Source organism: Triticum dicoccoides, chromosome 3B (assembly GCF_002162155.2).
Source record: "Triticum dicoccoides isolate Atlit2015 ecotype Zavitan chromosome 3B, WEW_v2.0, whole genome shotgun sequence".
In the NCBI taxonomy this organism is placed as follows: domain Eukaryota; kingdom Viridiplantae; phylum Streptophyta; class Magnoliopsida; order Poales; family Poaceae; genus Triticum; species Triticum dicoccoides.
In genome coordinates, this window is record NC_041385.1 from 261,918,303 (window position 1) to 261,931,440 (window position 13,138).

Genomic DNA, 13,138 nt, shown 5'->3' on the forward strand with positions numbered 1-13,138 from the left:
CGCCATGGGCGCGCTCTGCTAGCCATGTGCGTGCTCTCAGTTCGCCCAGGTCACGCGGTCGTGCGCGGGTGCATGCACAGTTCCACGCCCTCCCCCTCGTCATCCTTGCCACCAGCTCCCACCATGACCGCCGAAGAGGAGGAGGGCTGGTGAGGAGGGTGCTCGAGGAGTCCGAGAGGGAGTACGACCGCGCCCAGCAGGACTGCCTCGACATGATGATGGCACTTTCGGGTGCCGATGATGTGGCCATACCCGAGCTGGAGGTCAAAGAGGAGCCAGTTTCGGATCCACCCGCTGCAACCTGGAACCCGGAGTTGGTGGGGGAGTCCTGGACGTGGACATCCACGGTGCCATGCAACCCACCTTAACCGCCGGCCTCGTGGGTGGGCACATACCACAGCAGGCGCCGCCCGCGCCTCTTTGGCAACCACCTGAGGCGTTGCCTGCCCTTCTTTGGCAGCCACCAATGAGGCCGCCAGCCCACCTTTGGCAGCCACGCCGTACATTGACCTCACCATGGATGATGACGACGAGGACAACGACGACTGAAGACGACCAGCAAGGCGGTGATGGCCCGATCTAGGGTTTCTAGTTTTTACATTTTTTTTAATTCCAAGTTTAATTTGAATGTTCGGGCGTGACTTTTGTGGACTTTCTAAGTTAATGTAATATGTATCGTTTTTAATTATTTGTAATGTTTTTTTAATTTAAGTTCATAATGCGGACAAATATTTGAAATGCGGCGGTCGGTTGAGCGCATCGACAGATGAGTGACCGCAAACGGACGGTCGTGTCCGTTTTACCGACGCAAATGGACAGAAATCAAACATAATCCATATCATTTGCGGTCGTGCGTTGAAGTTGGCCTTATAGCTACTTTGTGTTTGTGCTTTGCCTCATAAGCCTTTCGTATTATATGTTGCTGCGTTTTAGGGAGGCTGTCATATAGAGACTCTGCTAGAGCTGTTTTAAACCAGTTTAAGTTCACGTTTTTCACATCCAAATTTGGCCCTTTCTCCGTAAAATTCGATTCTGAAATTGCAAATTGTGGTGGATTAGCCGGCCGGAGGAAGCAGGTGAAAGGCCGAGATATTTCTTTCCCGTAGTCGTCGCCTCACGCTGCCCCTGAGTAGCTCCCGTAGCTCGCCGCTCCGTGCGCCATGAGTTGCGCGGCGGTGTGTGCTCCCACCTCCGGTCTCGGCCGCCACCACGGCTTCCTCTCCTCCCCCTCGACTGTATGCAGGCGACGAGGGAGAGCTTCCTACACTATCCGGGCCTGTGCCAACTCCGGCGACGCGGATGACAGCGGCGGAGGTCTCCTACCTCGGATGGTGCTGCACGACTCCCTCGATGCCGCGGGGGTCGTCACTGATCACGCTAGGGCGGCGAGGGACGGGTTCGCGGTGCAGATCGGGAGGCTCACGAGGCTCAACGCTGAGACCAGCATCGCCATCAGCCGCGGCGCCGATCTCGCGCGGGCCGCGCTCTGTATCGCGGCTGAGGACGACTCGCTCGTCTCCCACTCCTCTGTGCCGCTCCCCGTCGACGCCTTCATTGCTCGCCTTGACGACCTTTCCACCGGGTTCCTCGCCGCGGGATTCCTCCCGCCCTCCGGCGCGCCGCCCGAGGTCTTCTTCGACCACCTCGACCGCTACCTCTACGTCCACAAGGTAATTTGACAGTCAAATTGATGCGATCATGTTACATTTTGGGATAAATCGGCATAAATGCCACGGGCACATTTTGGTATCGATATGAGACTCCGAATATGCAATTTCAAGCCCTTCATTAAATTATGCGGAATCGTGTTCCATCTATCAGTTGTACCATCAATTGATGTGCTAGCATGTTACTACGTTGCAATTTTTCATTCAGGGCTTTCGAAGAACAAACGTAGCATCAGATGCTCGGGCTATGTATCTTCACTCGGTATGATTGACCCTGTCTTCTCCGCTTTGTATGTAATCTCACGTGATTGCCATGTGTGTGGTCTATCCATTCTAATGTTGTTTTTGTTGTCTACAATTGGCAGACTTTGACATGCCGATCAGGATCAGCTCTAATGCTTTCGTTGATATATTCGGAGATGCTAAAGACACTACGGTTATATGGCTTACTAGACTTCGATGAGGAGATCTACTTTCCACATGATCTCAATGGCCGCCCTAGGGGCTATGACAAACGAAGAAGCAAGTTTTGTGATGAACCAAATATTATGACAGCGAAGTCACTTTTGGTTGAGGTGAGCTTATTTTGATCTTCATTCCAGATGTTCCATTTTCAAACGTCATTTAGCTGTGGAAGTATCAGGCAAGAATAACTTTGAGCATTTGCTAAATACTCATTTAATGTTTTTGGGGAAGTATCCTGCAATTAAGAAATCTTAGCTCGCTCTGGTTTGCTGAATAGAGATATTTTCATCAGCTTCTTCACTAGCAGCAAAATGGCTGCCATATTGGTTTTGGGTTTCAGAACGAGACTTGAGTTCAATCCCTTCTTGGCAAATTTTATATGCAAATACTGTCAAAGGTGTTTCATAACTTTAGACAATTCATTCTCACGACATTCTGGACTAGCCTAAACTTATTATTTGGTTCTGTTCCATACTTATCCGTATACAAGTCTTCTGTTTAGAAAATAAACTAGAGTTTGGCAGGCCTTTTCAGCATTCACCACTTATTGCTTTCTTAGCTTCATACACATTATACAATACAACTGTAAGTAATGTATTTTCCTTAGGGTCTTTTGTTTCACCCGCTCATGTTTGAGACCCAACAGTTAAGTTACATTTGCAAAGTTATTACGTGTCCCCCAAACCAGGTAACATTACGTGGTTTTCACCTGATGATTCTGGACGTTACATCCGATTCGTATACTCAGAACCAGAAATTTAGGTGTCAACTCTTAATTGGGTATTTTTCTGAATAATATCTTAACTGGGCTTTTACCTGGAACTGTATCCCAACCCTGAATAGCTTGCTCTGGGCGTTACATGGTTGCTTATCTCTTAAGATAGTTTGCTTCTTCTCCTAATGTTAGCTATCATGCTTTGGTTCTCTTCTTTTAATGGTGATTTTATAAGGCTCCAACAGTTGACATCTGTTGAATGCAATGACATTTGGGCATACTTTGATTAATCCGTTTTCCAGATTTTACAAACTCTGAAGGGTATGTTTTGGCCGTTCCAGTCTAATCAGTCAAGTAGCTTATTTTTGAATGCTGTTGCTGCAAACCACCATGGCCCTGGTAATGTAGGCGGCAGTCAGGCAAGGTCACATGGCAATATAAGGTTTGTTTTGTGTATAACCTGGTCAGCATACAATTGCTATTGTCATCATACATGATACGAATTACGACACTGGAGTGACGTGATTTTATTTTTATAGTGCCATAGAGATGGCTGCTGCTAAATCTGCTCAACATAGGTTGATGCGTGGAGTATGGACTAATGTGCGCTTTGGTGATATGCGTCGTGCTTTGGCAGGTACAACACTTTTCCGTTTAGTTTCTTACTAATTTGGAGGTGCATACAAGGACGACGTGGTGGAACTCGTGGACCTTCCGTTAAAATGATTAGAATAAGTCACCTCATTGATAATTCACAATAGTGCCTTTGATTTTTCTGTTTCTTATTCACGATATATCCAAACTATCCACACCTGTACATTCCTTGTTCCCCATCAAGAATTTTGGAAACAGATAGGCCATTGCCTTTCTTTTCTCTAAGTCCCTGTTTCTCCAAATCTGCATTTTCTAGCAGTCACTGACCAGGTTCATTCATACCATGCATCTTGATGGCAGCTTGCGAGAGATTGATCCTACTGAATCACAATCCCTGTGAGCTTAGGGACTATGCTGCCCTTCTGTACCACTGTGGCTACTACAAAGATTGCCTGCAGTACTTAACGTCGTACCAAAATGCCATGGTATTTCATCTTCAAATCTTGCATTCAGCCATTGTAAATACTACGCCGCCTGTAAATGCCACTCTACATCTATTCCTTACAGGTTGGGCAGCCCCGGACCAATCCACTGGAGATGTTGGAGGACGACGCAGTGAACACTCTCACGGCACGAGTAAACCTAATTTTAGCAGAGGATGGCTGGGACAGCCACAGACCTGCTGCAAGTTACTGGACCAAAAATTCTGAGCCATGGTAGACACTCTTGACCGATCAGTGTATATAATTCACTAACTGAGACATGGATGTGCAACAACTTGTACATATAATTGTACCCTGGACGTTTTCAAGCATTTATGAAATGGGACTAAATTCTGGTGCCGTTCTCACTTTGCATCTTTCTCAACTTGTGCAGTCAAAAACAATCACGACAAATGTAAACTCATATTGATTTTTAGTCTTCAGTTATGTTCACCGAAGAACTTGTACGAGATATTAACCATTGATGTAAACCTCGAAAGTTTACCACGGATCACAGTATCGCAGTAGCATAAGATTCAAGGATTACTAGTAGTAGTAGATATAATCCAAATACAGTCATAGGGATCGAAGAAAGCCAAACAATATTGTCATTACACAGGATAACCAAACTAATTATGATAATAAGTACTAGCATATCACGAATGACTAGTAGCACCGGATGAACTCTAATAGAGAAGGAATTGATTAAACCTCAATAATAAAACCTGACTAACTACTAGAAGAGCAAACTGATCACTGAAGCAGCAAGACGAGACCGACACAAAGAGCGGCCATCGCTGCAGCGAGAGCGACGCCGCCGGCAGCAACCGCAGCGGCACCAGAGGACGTGCCCGGTGAAGACCCACCGTGCCCGCCGCCAGACCCAGAGCCGTCTCCGCCTTGGCCTGGCGCATAGGCGGCCGGAGCAGGCGCGGGCGCAGGCTCGGCCGGGTGCACCATGACGCGCACGATGAGCCTCTGGCCCTCCTCGCAATGCCCCGGCTCACCGCTGATGAAGCAGAAGAAGCCCGGCCTATCGAGACGCACCGTGGTGCTGCCGTCGGCGAACCTTGACAGGGGGTCCGTGGCGTTGCAGGCGTCGAACTCCTCGCGGGAGACGAGGAGCACCGAGTCGTTCTCGTACTTGAAGTCTGGAATCAAAAGAAAAGATCAGGTTGCAGGACACACGATCATGTGATGAATCATACACAACACAAGTACGCACGCCGTTGGTGACATGGTAAGGGAGATGGAAGAATGATGAGATCGCTGGATGACTCACAGAGCTCGTCGCCGACGTGGAAGCGGTTGTTCATGGCCCACCAGCCATAGCTGGTGTTGGCATCCGGGACGCGCCACCCGCGCGGGCCACCGACGTGGAACACCAGCCCCTGCGCCGGCGTCGTGAGCGCAGGGATGGCGACGAATGCAAGGACGAAGGCCAGCGCGGGGAGGAGGAGCACAGGCTTGGAGGAGGAACCGATCATCAGCGCCGCCATGGCCGGATCGACGACCTCGGATTCAGCGGCCCGGCGGCGGTGCAGCAGGACGCGGAGGAAGGCGGAAGGGACGCCCGCGGCCCTAGGAGGCTGCTGCTGCTCTCTCTCTCTCTCTCTCTCGTTGCTCCGGCCTGGAATGCAATGGCGTGCGCGGCTGTGTATGTGAAGCGCAGGCGCGCGCTCCAGGCGTGTGGTTTTATAGGGGAAGGCCAAGGGAGGCCGGGTAACTTCCCTTTGATGGAGGTTTGACCACGCTTTGAATTCCGCTCGCTGCTTCGTGGGGGAGGTGGGCGGGCGTGCCACGGACGTGCTTAATGAAGGAGGGGGACGTGGGATGTGAAGGTGACGAGGCGGTTTCATTTCCGCTGATTACCTTTGATAGAGCCGCGCGCGCTCTTGACCCGATTTGAAGACGGGGTGTATGTTCAAACGGTTCGGTTGGCTATCCATTACCTAAAAAGGATTTTCCCCCGTTTTGTATACTACAAAAAACAACAACATCAGACTACCCACAATGGGAGTAACAAAAGTAGTAACATCACACATATCTAGGTTAAATAGATGATGTGGCATGCAATAAATGAAGAAAGAGATGAAAATGGTAACATAGCTAGTTACTACTAGTATGAGTAACATCACACATATCAAGGCAAGGTGAGTCTATAGCCTAATAAATGAAGTGCTCCATGTTACCACACATATGTTACTCCCCACTATAGAGGTAGTAACATAGAGTAGTAACATGGGCATGTTACTAGTCTATGTTACTACCCATTATGGGTGCTGGAGTGAAAGCAGCACATGCACACCCAAAAAAAAAGAAAGAGAAAATACAAAAGGAAAAAATGCCGACAACGGCGGATCAACAAAAATGAAGATGACTCGCAAGCGCTGCGCCCGCCGGAGAATTCCACCACGCTCCTAGCATCCCGAAACGCCGCATACCAAGCAACTCCTTCAAGAAGGAACGCGACGACAACGACGCTGCTACCGGACATGGCTTAGGGTTTCCCCCAGTACGCGAAGGGCCGTGGGAGGGAAGGGGTATATCCGACGCCCTTCAGGAAGGCACGGCGGCGCCCACGGGCGTCACCGTGTCGGTGCCGGACAAGCCGACAAGGATTTCTCCCAACCGTCAACCAACCACGACCCCAGATGATCCATCGCGCTCCACCATACTTGCTGTCCACCAATATGCGCCACCACGGACTCGTAGTCACCATCGCCGTCTCACCATCACAAGCGAAGCGAGACCGGCGTGATCGAGAGGAACCAACCGGAAACGAGGAGCAACAGGGTCAGCGGCCACATGGGAGGGGACAACCTCCACCACCCTCGGCGATGACCGACCGGACGTGGCACAGGAGCAAACCAGGCACCCTGATACGTCTCCAACGTATCTATAATTTTTTATTGTTCCATGCTATTATATTATCTGTTTTGGATGTTTAATGGGCTTTAATATGCTCTTTTATATTATTTTTGGGACTAACCTATTAACCGGAGGCCCAGTGCGAGTTTATGTTTTTTTTGCCTATTTTAGAGTTTTGCAGAAAAAGAATACCAAACGGAGTCCAAACGGAATGAAACCTTCGCGATGATCTTTCTTGGACCGAAAGCAAACCAGAAGACTTGGAGTAGAAGTCTGGAACGCCACGAGGAGGCCACGAGGTATGAGGGCGCGCCCAGGGGGGTAGGCGCGCCCCCCACCCTCGTGGGCCCCTCGTAGCTCCACCGACGTACTTCTTTCGCCTATATATACTCTTATGTCTTAGAAACATCAGGGAGAGCCACGAAACCACTTTTCCACCGCCGCAACCTTCTGTACCGGTGAGATCCCATCTTGGGGCCTTTTTTGGCGATCTGTCGGAGGGGGAATCGATCACGGAGGGCTTCTACATCAACACCATAGCCTCTCCGATGAAGCGTGAGTAGTTTACCACAGACCTTCGGGTCCATAGTTATCAGCTAGATGGCTTCTTCTCTCTCTTTGATTCTCAATACAAAGTTCTCCTTGATGTTCTTGGAGATCTATTTGATGTAATACTCTTTTGCGATGTGTTTGCTGAGATCCGATGAATTGTGGATTTATGAACAAGATTATCTATGAATATTATTTGGTTCTTATCTGAATTCTTATATGCATGATTTGATATCTTTGTAAGTCTCTTCGAATTATCGGTTTAGTTTGGCCTACTAGATTGATCTTTCTTGCAATGGGAGAAGTGCTTAACTTTGGGTTCAATCTTGCGGTGTCCTTTCCCAGTGACAGTAGGGGCAGCAAGGCACGTATTGTATTGTTGCCATCGAGGCTAAAAAGATGGGATTTATATCATATTGCTTGAGTTTATCCCTCCACATCATGTCATCTTGCTTAATGCGTTACTCCGTTCTTATGAACTTAATACTCTAGATGCATGCTGGATAGCAGTCGATGTGTGGAGTAATAGTAGTACATGCAGAATCTTTTCGGTCTACTTGACACGGACGTGATGCCTATATTCATGATCATTACCTTAGATGTCTTCATAATTATGCGCTTTTTTATCAATTGCTCGGCAGTAATTTGTTCACCCACCGTAATACATGATATCTTGAGAGAAGCCACTAGTGAAACCTATGGCCCCCGGGTCTCTTTCCTATTATATTACATCTCTTTTCCATTATATCGGATCTCGTTTACTATTTTGCAATCTTTATTTTCCAATCAATACAACAAAAATACCAAAAATATTTACTTTACTATCTCTATTAGATCTCATTTTTGTGAGTGACCGTGAAGGTATTGACAAGCCCTTTATCGCGTTGGTTGCAAGGTTGTTGATTGTTTGTGCAGGTACTAGGTGACTTGTGCGTTGTCTCCTACTGGATTGATACCTTGGTTCTCAAAACTGAGGGAAATACTTACGCTACTTTGCTGCATCACCCTTTCATCTTCAAGGGAAAACCAACGCATGCTCAAGAGGTAGCACATCCATGCTCGACCAAGCCTGAAGCGGGCTCGTGAACCTCCCATCGCTGCGCTGTAGTACACGCGCCGCCATCTCCGCCACCCCCAGCCCGAGCCACACCTCCCACCGCTGGAGAAGACGCCAGAAAGCACACGCCAGGCCCACCCAGACCCAAATGGGGCCAGATCCGGGCCGGAAGGGCTCCGCCGCCAGCCATCCCGCCGCCTCGCAGCCAAGCAGCCGCGCCGCCGCCACCTCGCCACCCGGAGATGCGCTGCCCGCGAAGACGAGCCGCCGCCAGATCCGTCGCCAGCCTGGATGCACCGCCGCCGGCCGCCATCGCCCGAGCTGCAGCGCCGCGCGGAAGGGAAAAGAACGGGGCCGCCGCCACCGGCACCACGCGAGCAAGGCCCGGTGGCCTACGCCGGCGGTGACGGGAGGGGAAAAGGAGGGGGAAGCACTGGGAGGAGGCAGGGAGAAGGCCTCCCGGTCGCCCCGCTCGGGGAGGCGACGCGGGGGGTTGATGTCTAGCATACAACCTTCTTCTTGTAGACGTTGTTGGCCTCAAAGTACAGAGGTTTGTAGGACAGTAGCAAATTTCCCTCAAGTGGATGACCTAAGGTTTATCAATCTGTGGGAGGCGTAGGATGAAGATGGTCTCTCTCAAACAACCCCACAACCAAATAACAAAGAGTCTCTTGTGTCCTCAACACACCCAATACAATGGTAAATTGTATAGGTGCACTAGTTCGGCGAAGAGATGGTGATACAAGTGCAATATGGATGGTAGATATAGGTTTTTGTAATCTGAAATTATAAAAACAGCAAGGTAACTAATGATAAAAGTGAGTGTAAACAGTATTGCAATGCTAGGAAACAAGGCCTAAGGTTCATACTTTCACTAGTGCAAGTTCTCTCAACAATAATAACATAATCGGATCATATAACTGTTGGGGAACGTAGTAATTTCAAAAAAATTCCTACGCACACGCAAGATCATGGTGATGGCATAGCAACGAGAGGGGAGAGTGTTCGTCCACGTACCCTCGTAGACCGTAAGCGGAAGCGTTAGCACAACGCGGTTGATGTAGTCGTACGTCTTCACGATCCGATCGATCCAAGCACCGAACGTCGGGGCCTCCGAGTTCAGCACATGTTCAGCTCGATGACGATCTCCGGTCTCCATCCAGCCGAGCTCCGGAGATGAGTTTCGTCAGCACGACGGCGTGGTGACGATGATGATGTTCTACCGGCGCAGGGCTTCGCCTAAACTCCGCGACGATATGACCGAGGTGGAATATGGTGGAGGGAGGCACCGCACACGGCTAAGGAACGATCCGTAGATCAACTTGTGTGTCTATGGGGTGCCCCCGCCCCCGTATATAAAGGAGCCAGGGGGAAGGAGGCGACCGGCCAAGGAGGGTGCGCCAAGGGGGGAGTCCTACTCCCACCGGGAGTAGGACTCCCTTCTTTCCAAGTAGGAGTAGGAGAAGGGGGGAAAGAGGAGGAAGAGGGGAAGGAAAGGGGGGGCGCCGCCCCCCTTCCCTTGTCCTATTCGGACTAGGAGGGGGAGGGGCGCGCGGCCCCCTCCTGGCTCCTTCCCTCTTCTCCCTCATGGCCCATGAAGGCCCAATAACCCCCCGGGGGGTTCCGGTAACCTCTCGGTACTCCGGTAAAATGCCGATTTCACCCGGAACGATTTCGATGTCCAAATATAGGCTTCCAATATATCGATCTTTATGTCTCGACCATTTCGAGACTCCTCATCATGTCCGTGATCACATCCGGGACTCCAAACAAACTTCGGTACATCAAAACTTATAAACTCATAATAAAACTGTCATCGTAACGTTAAGCGTGCGGACCCTACGGGTTCAAGAACTATGTAGACATGACCTAGAACCATTCTCGGTCAATAACCAATAGCGGGACCTGGATGCCCATATTGGTTCCTACATATTCTACGAAGATCTTTATCGGTCAAATCGCATAACAACATACGTTGTTCCCTTTGTCATCGGTATGTTACTTGCCCGAGATTTGATCGTCGGTATCCAATACCTAGTTCAATCTCGTTACTGGCAAGTCTCTTTACTCGTTCCGTAATACATCATCTCAGAACTAACTCATTAGTTACAATGCTTGCAAGGCTTAGGTGATGAGTATTACCGAGAGGGCCCAGAGATACCTCTCCGACAATCGGAGTGACAAAACCTAATCTCGAATTATGCCAACCCAACATGTACCTTCGGAGACACCTGTAGAGCACCTTTATAATCACCCGGTTACGTTGTGACGTTTGGTAGCACACAAAGTGTTCCTCCGGTAAACGGGAGTTGCACAATTCTCATAGTTACAGGAACTTGTATAAGTCATGAAGAAAGCAATAGCAGTATACTAAACGATCAAGTGCTAGGCTAACGGAATGGGTCATGTCAATCACATCATTCTCCTAATGATGTGATCCCATTAATCAAATGACAACACATGTCTATGGTTAGGAAACATAACCATCTTTGATTAATGAGCTAGTCAAGTAGAGGCATACTAGTGACTATATGTTTGTCTATCTATTCACACATGTATCATGTTTTCGGTTAATACAATTCTAGCATGAATAATAAACATTTATCATGATATGAGGAAATAAATAATAACTTTATTATTGCCTCTAGGGCATATTTCCTTCAGTCTCCCACTTGCACTAGAGTCAATAATCTAGATTACATAGTAATGATTCTAACACCCATGGAGTCTTGGTGCTGATCATGTTTTGCTCGTGAGAGAGGCTTAGTCAACGGGTCTGCAACATTCAGATCCGTATGTATCTTGCAAATCTCTATGTCTCCCACTTGGACTTGGTCCCGAATGGAATTGAAGCGTCTCTTGATGTGCTTGGTCCTCTTGTGAAATCTGGATTCCTTTGCCAAGGCAATTGCACCAGTATTGTCACAGAAGATCTTCATTGGTCCCGATGCACTAGGTATGACACCTAGATCGGTAATGAACTCCTTCATCCAGACTCCTTCATTTGCTGCTTCCGAAGCAGCTATGTACTCCGCTTCACATGTAGATCCCGCCGCGACGCTTTGTTTAGAACTGCACCAACTTACAGCTCCACCGTTTAATAAAAACACGTATCCGGTTTGCGATTTAGAATCGTCCGGATCAGTGTCAAAGCTTGCATCGACGTAACCATTTACGACTAGCTCTTTGTCACCTCCATATACGAGAAACATATCCTTAGACCTTTTCAGGTGTTTCAGGATGTTCTTGACCGTTGTCCAGTGATCCACTCCTGGATTACTTTGGTACCTTCCTGCCAAGCTTACTGCTAAGCATACGTCAGGTCTGGTACACAGCATTGCATACATGATAGAGCCTATGGCTGAAGCATAGGGAACATTTTTCATTTTCTCTCTATCTTCTGCTGTGGTCGGGCATTGAGTTTGACTCAACTTCACACCTTGTAGCACAGGCATGAATCCTTTCTTAGCCTGATCCATTTTGAACTTTTTCAAAATTTTGTCAAGGTATGTGCTTTGTGAAAGTCCTATTAAGCGTCTTGATCTATCTCTATAGATCTTGATGCCCAATATGTAAGCAGCTTCACCGAGGTCTTTCATTGAAAAACTTTTATTCAAGTATCCCTTTATGCTATCCAGAAATTCTATATCATTTCCAATTAATAATATGTCATCTACATATAAAATTAGAAATGCTACAGAGCTCCCACTCACTTTCTTGTAAATACAGGCTTCTCCAAAAGTCTGTATAAAACCATATGCTTTGATCACACTATCAAAGTGTTTATTCCAACTCCGAGATGCTTGCACCAGTCCATAAATGGAACGCTGGAGCTTGCACACTTTGTCAGCACCTTTTGGATCAATATAACCTTCCGGCTGCATCATATACAACTCTTCTTCTAGAAATCCATTCAAGAATGCAGTCTTGACATCCATTTGCCAAATTTCATAATCATGAAATGCAGCAATAGCCAACATGATTCGGACAGACTTAAGCATCGCTACGGGTGAGAAAGTCTCATCGTAGTCAACCCCTTGAACTTGTTGAAAACCTTTTGCAACAAGTCGAGCTTTATAGACAGTAACATTACCATCAGCGTCAGTCTTCTTCTTAAAGATCCATTTATTTTCAATGGCTTGCCGATCATCGGGCAAGTTAACCAAAGTCCATACTTTGTTTTCATACATGGATCCCATCTCAGATTTCATGGCTTCTAGCCATTTTGCGAAATCTGGGCTCATCATCGCTTCCTCATAGTTCGTAGGTTCATCATGGTCAAGTAACATGACTTCCAGAATAGGATTACCGTACCACTCTGGTGCGGATCTTACTCTGGTAGACCTACGAGGTTCAGTAGAAACTTGATTTGAAGTTTCATGATCATTATCATTAGCTTCCTCACTAATTGGTGTAGTTGTCACAGGAACCGGTTCTCGTGATGAACTACTTTCCAATAAGGGAGTAGATACAGTTATCTCATCAAGTTCTACTTTCCTCCCACTCACTTCTTTCGAGAGAAACTCCTTCTCTAGAAAGGATCCATTCTTAGCAACGAATGTCTTGCCTTCGGATCTGTGATAGAAGGTGTACCCAACAGTCTCTTTTGGGTATCCTATGAAGACACATTTCTCCGATTTGGGTTCGAGCTTATCTGTTGAAGTTTCTTCACATAAGCATCGCAGCCCCAAACTTTAAGAACCGACAACTTTGGTTTCTTGCCAAACCACAGTTCATA

The 13,138-nt window shown here is 47.8% G+C and overlaps 2 protein-coding genes across 3 annotated transcripts; one reads left to right on the forward strand and one right to left on the reverse strand.

Moving 5' to 3' along the window:
• Nucleotides 1–1,082: 1,082 nt before the first annotated feature.
• On the forward strand, nucleotides 1,083–4,291 carry LOC119275839. 2 transcript variants are annotated; one of them, XM_037556765.1, is made up of 7 exons: nucleotides 1,083–1,670; nucleotides 1,876–1,929; nucleotides 2,033–2,242; nucleotides 3,189–3,289; nucleotides 3,387–3,484; nucleotides 3,802–3,926; nucleotides 4,009–4,291. In XM_037556765.1, the coding sequence occupies exons 1-7, from the start codon at nucleotides 1,161–1,163 to the stop codon at nucleotides 4,159–4,161; spliced, it is 1,251 nt and encodes a 416-aa protein (XP_037412662.1). In that variant the 5' UTR covers nucleotides 1,083–1,160; the 3' UTR covers nucleotides 4,162–4,291. The 2 variants fall into 2 exon arrangements, with proteins under 2 accessions (XP_037412662.1, XP_037412661.1); XM_037556764.1 differs by having other exon boundaries at nucleotides 1,086–1,670; nucleotides 3,150–3,289.
• Nucleotides 4,292–4,444: 153 nt separating this feature from the next.
• LOC119275840 (early nodulin-like protein 1) lies at nucleotides 4,445–5,550 on the reverse strand. Its single transcript, XM_037556766.1, has 2 exons — nucleotides 5,206–5,550; nucleotides 4,445–5,074 (listed from the first exon to the last, which is right to left on the reverse strand). Exons 1-2 carry the CDS (start codon nucleotides 5,420–5,422, stop codon nucleotides 4,677–4,679), a joined length of 615 nt encoding a protein of 204 aa, XP_037412663.1. The 5' UTR covers nucleotides 5,423–5,550; the 3' UTR covers nucleotides 4,445–4,676.
• Nucleotides 5,551–13,138: the final 7,588 nt, after the last annotated feature.

Excerpts from the sequence above, each read along its gene's own strand:
- LOC119275839 (XM_037556764.1), top strand. The coding sequence starts at position 1,161 with ATGAGTTGCGCGGCGGTGTGTGCTCCCACCTCCGGTCTCGGCCGCCAC. Across the intron at positions 1,930-2,032 it reads GGGCTATGTATCTTCACTCG|ACTTTGACATGCCGATCAGG; the intron begins GTATGATTGACC and ends TACAATTGGCAG. Across the intron at positions 3,290-3,386 it reads AGGTCACATGGCAATATAAG|TGCCATAGAGATGGCTGCTG; the intron begins GTTTGTTTTGTG and ends TTATTTTTATAG.
- LOC119275840 (XM_037556766.1), bottom strand. The coding sequence starts at position 5,422 with ATGGCGGCGCTGATGATCGGTTCCTCCTCCAAGCCTGTGCTCCTCCTC. Across the intron at positions 5,075-5,205 it reads CCACGTCGGCGACGAGCTCT|ACTTCAAGTACGAGAACGAC; the intron begins GTGAGTCATCCA and ends TTTTGATTCCAG.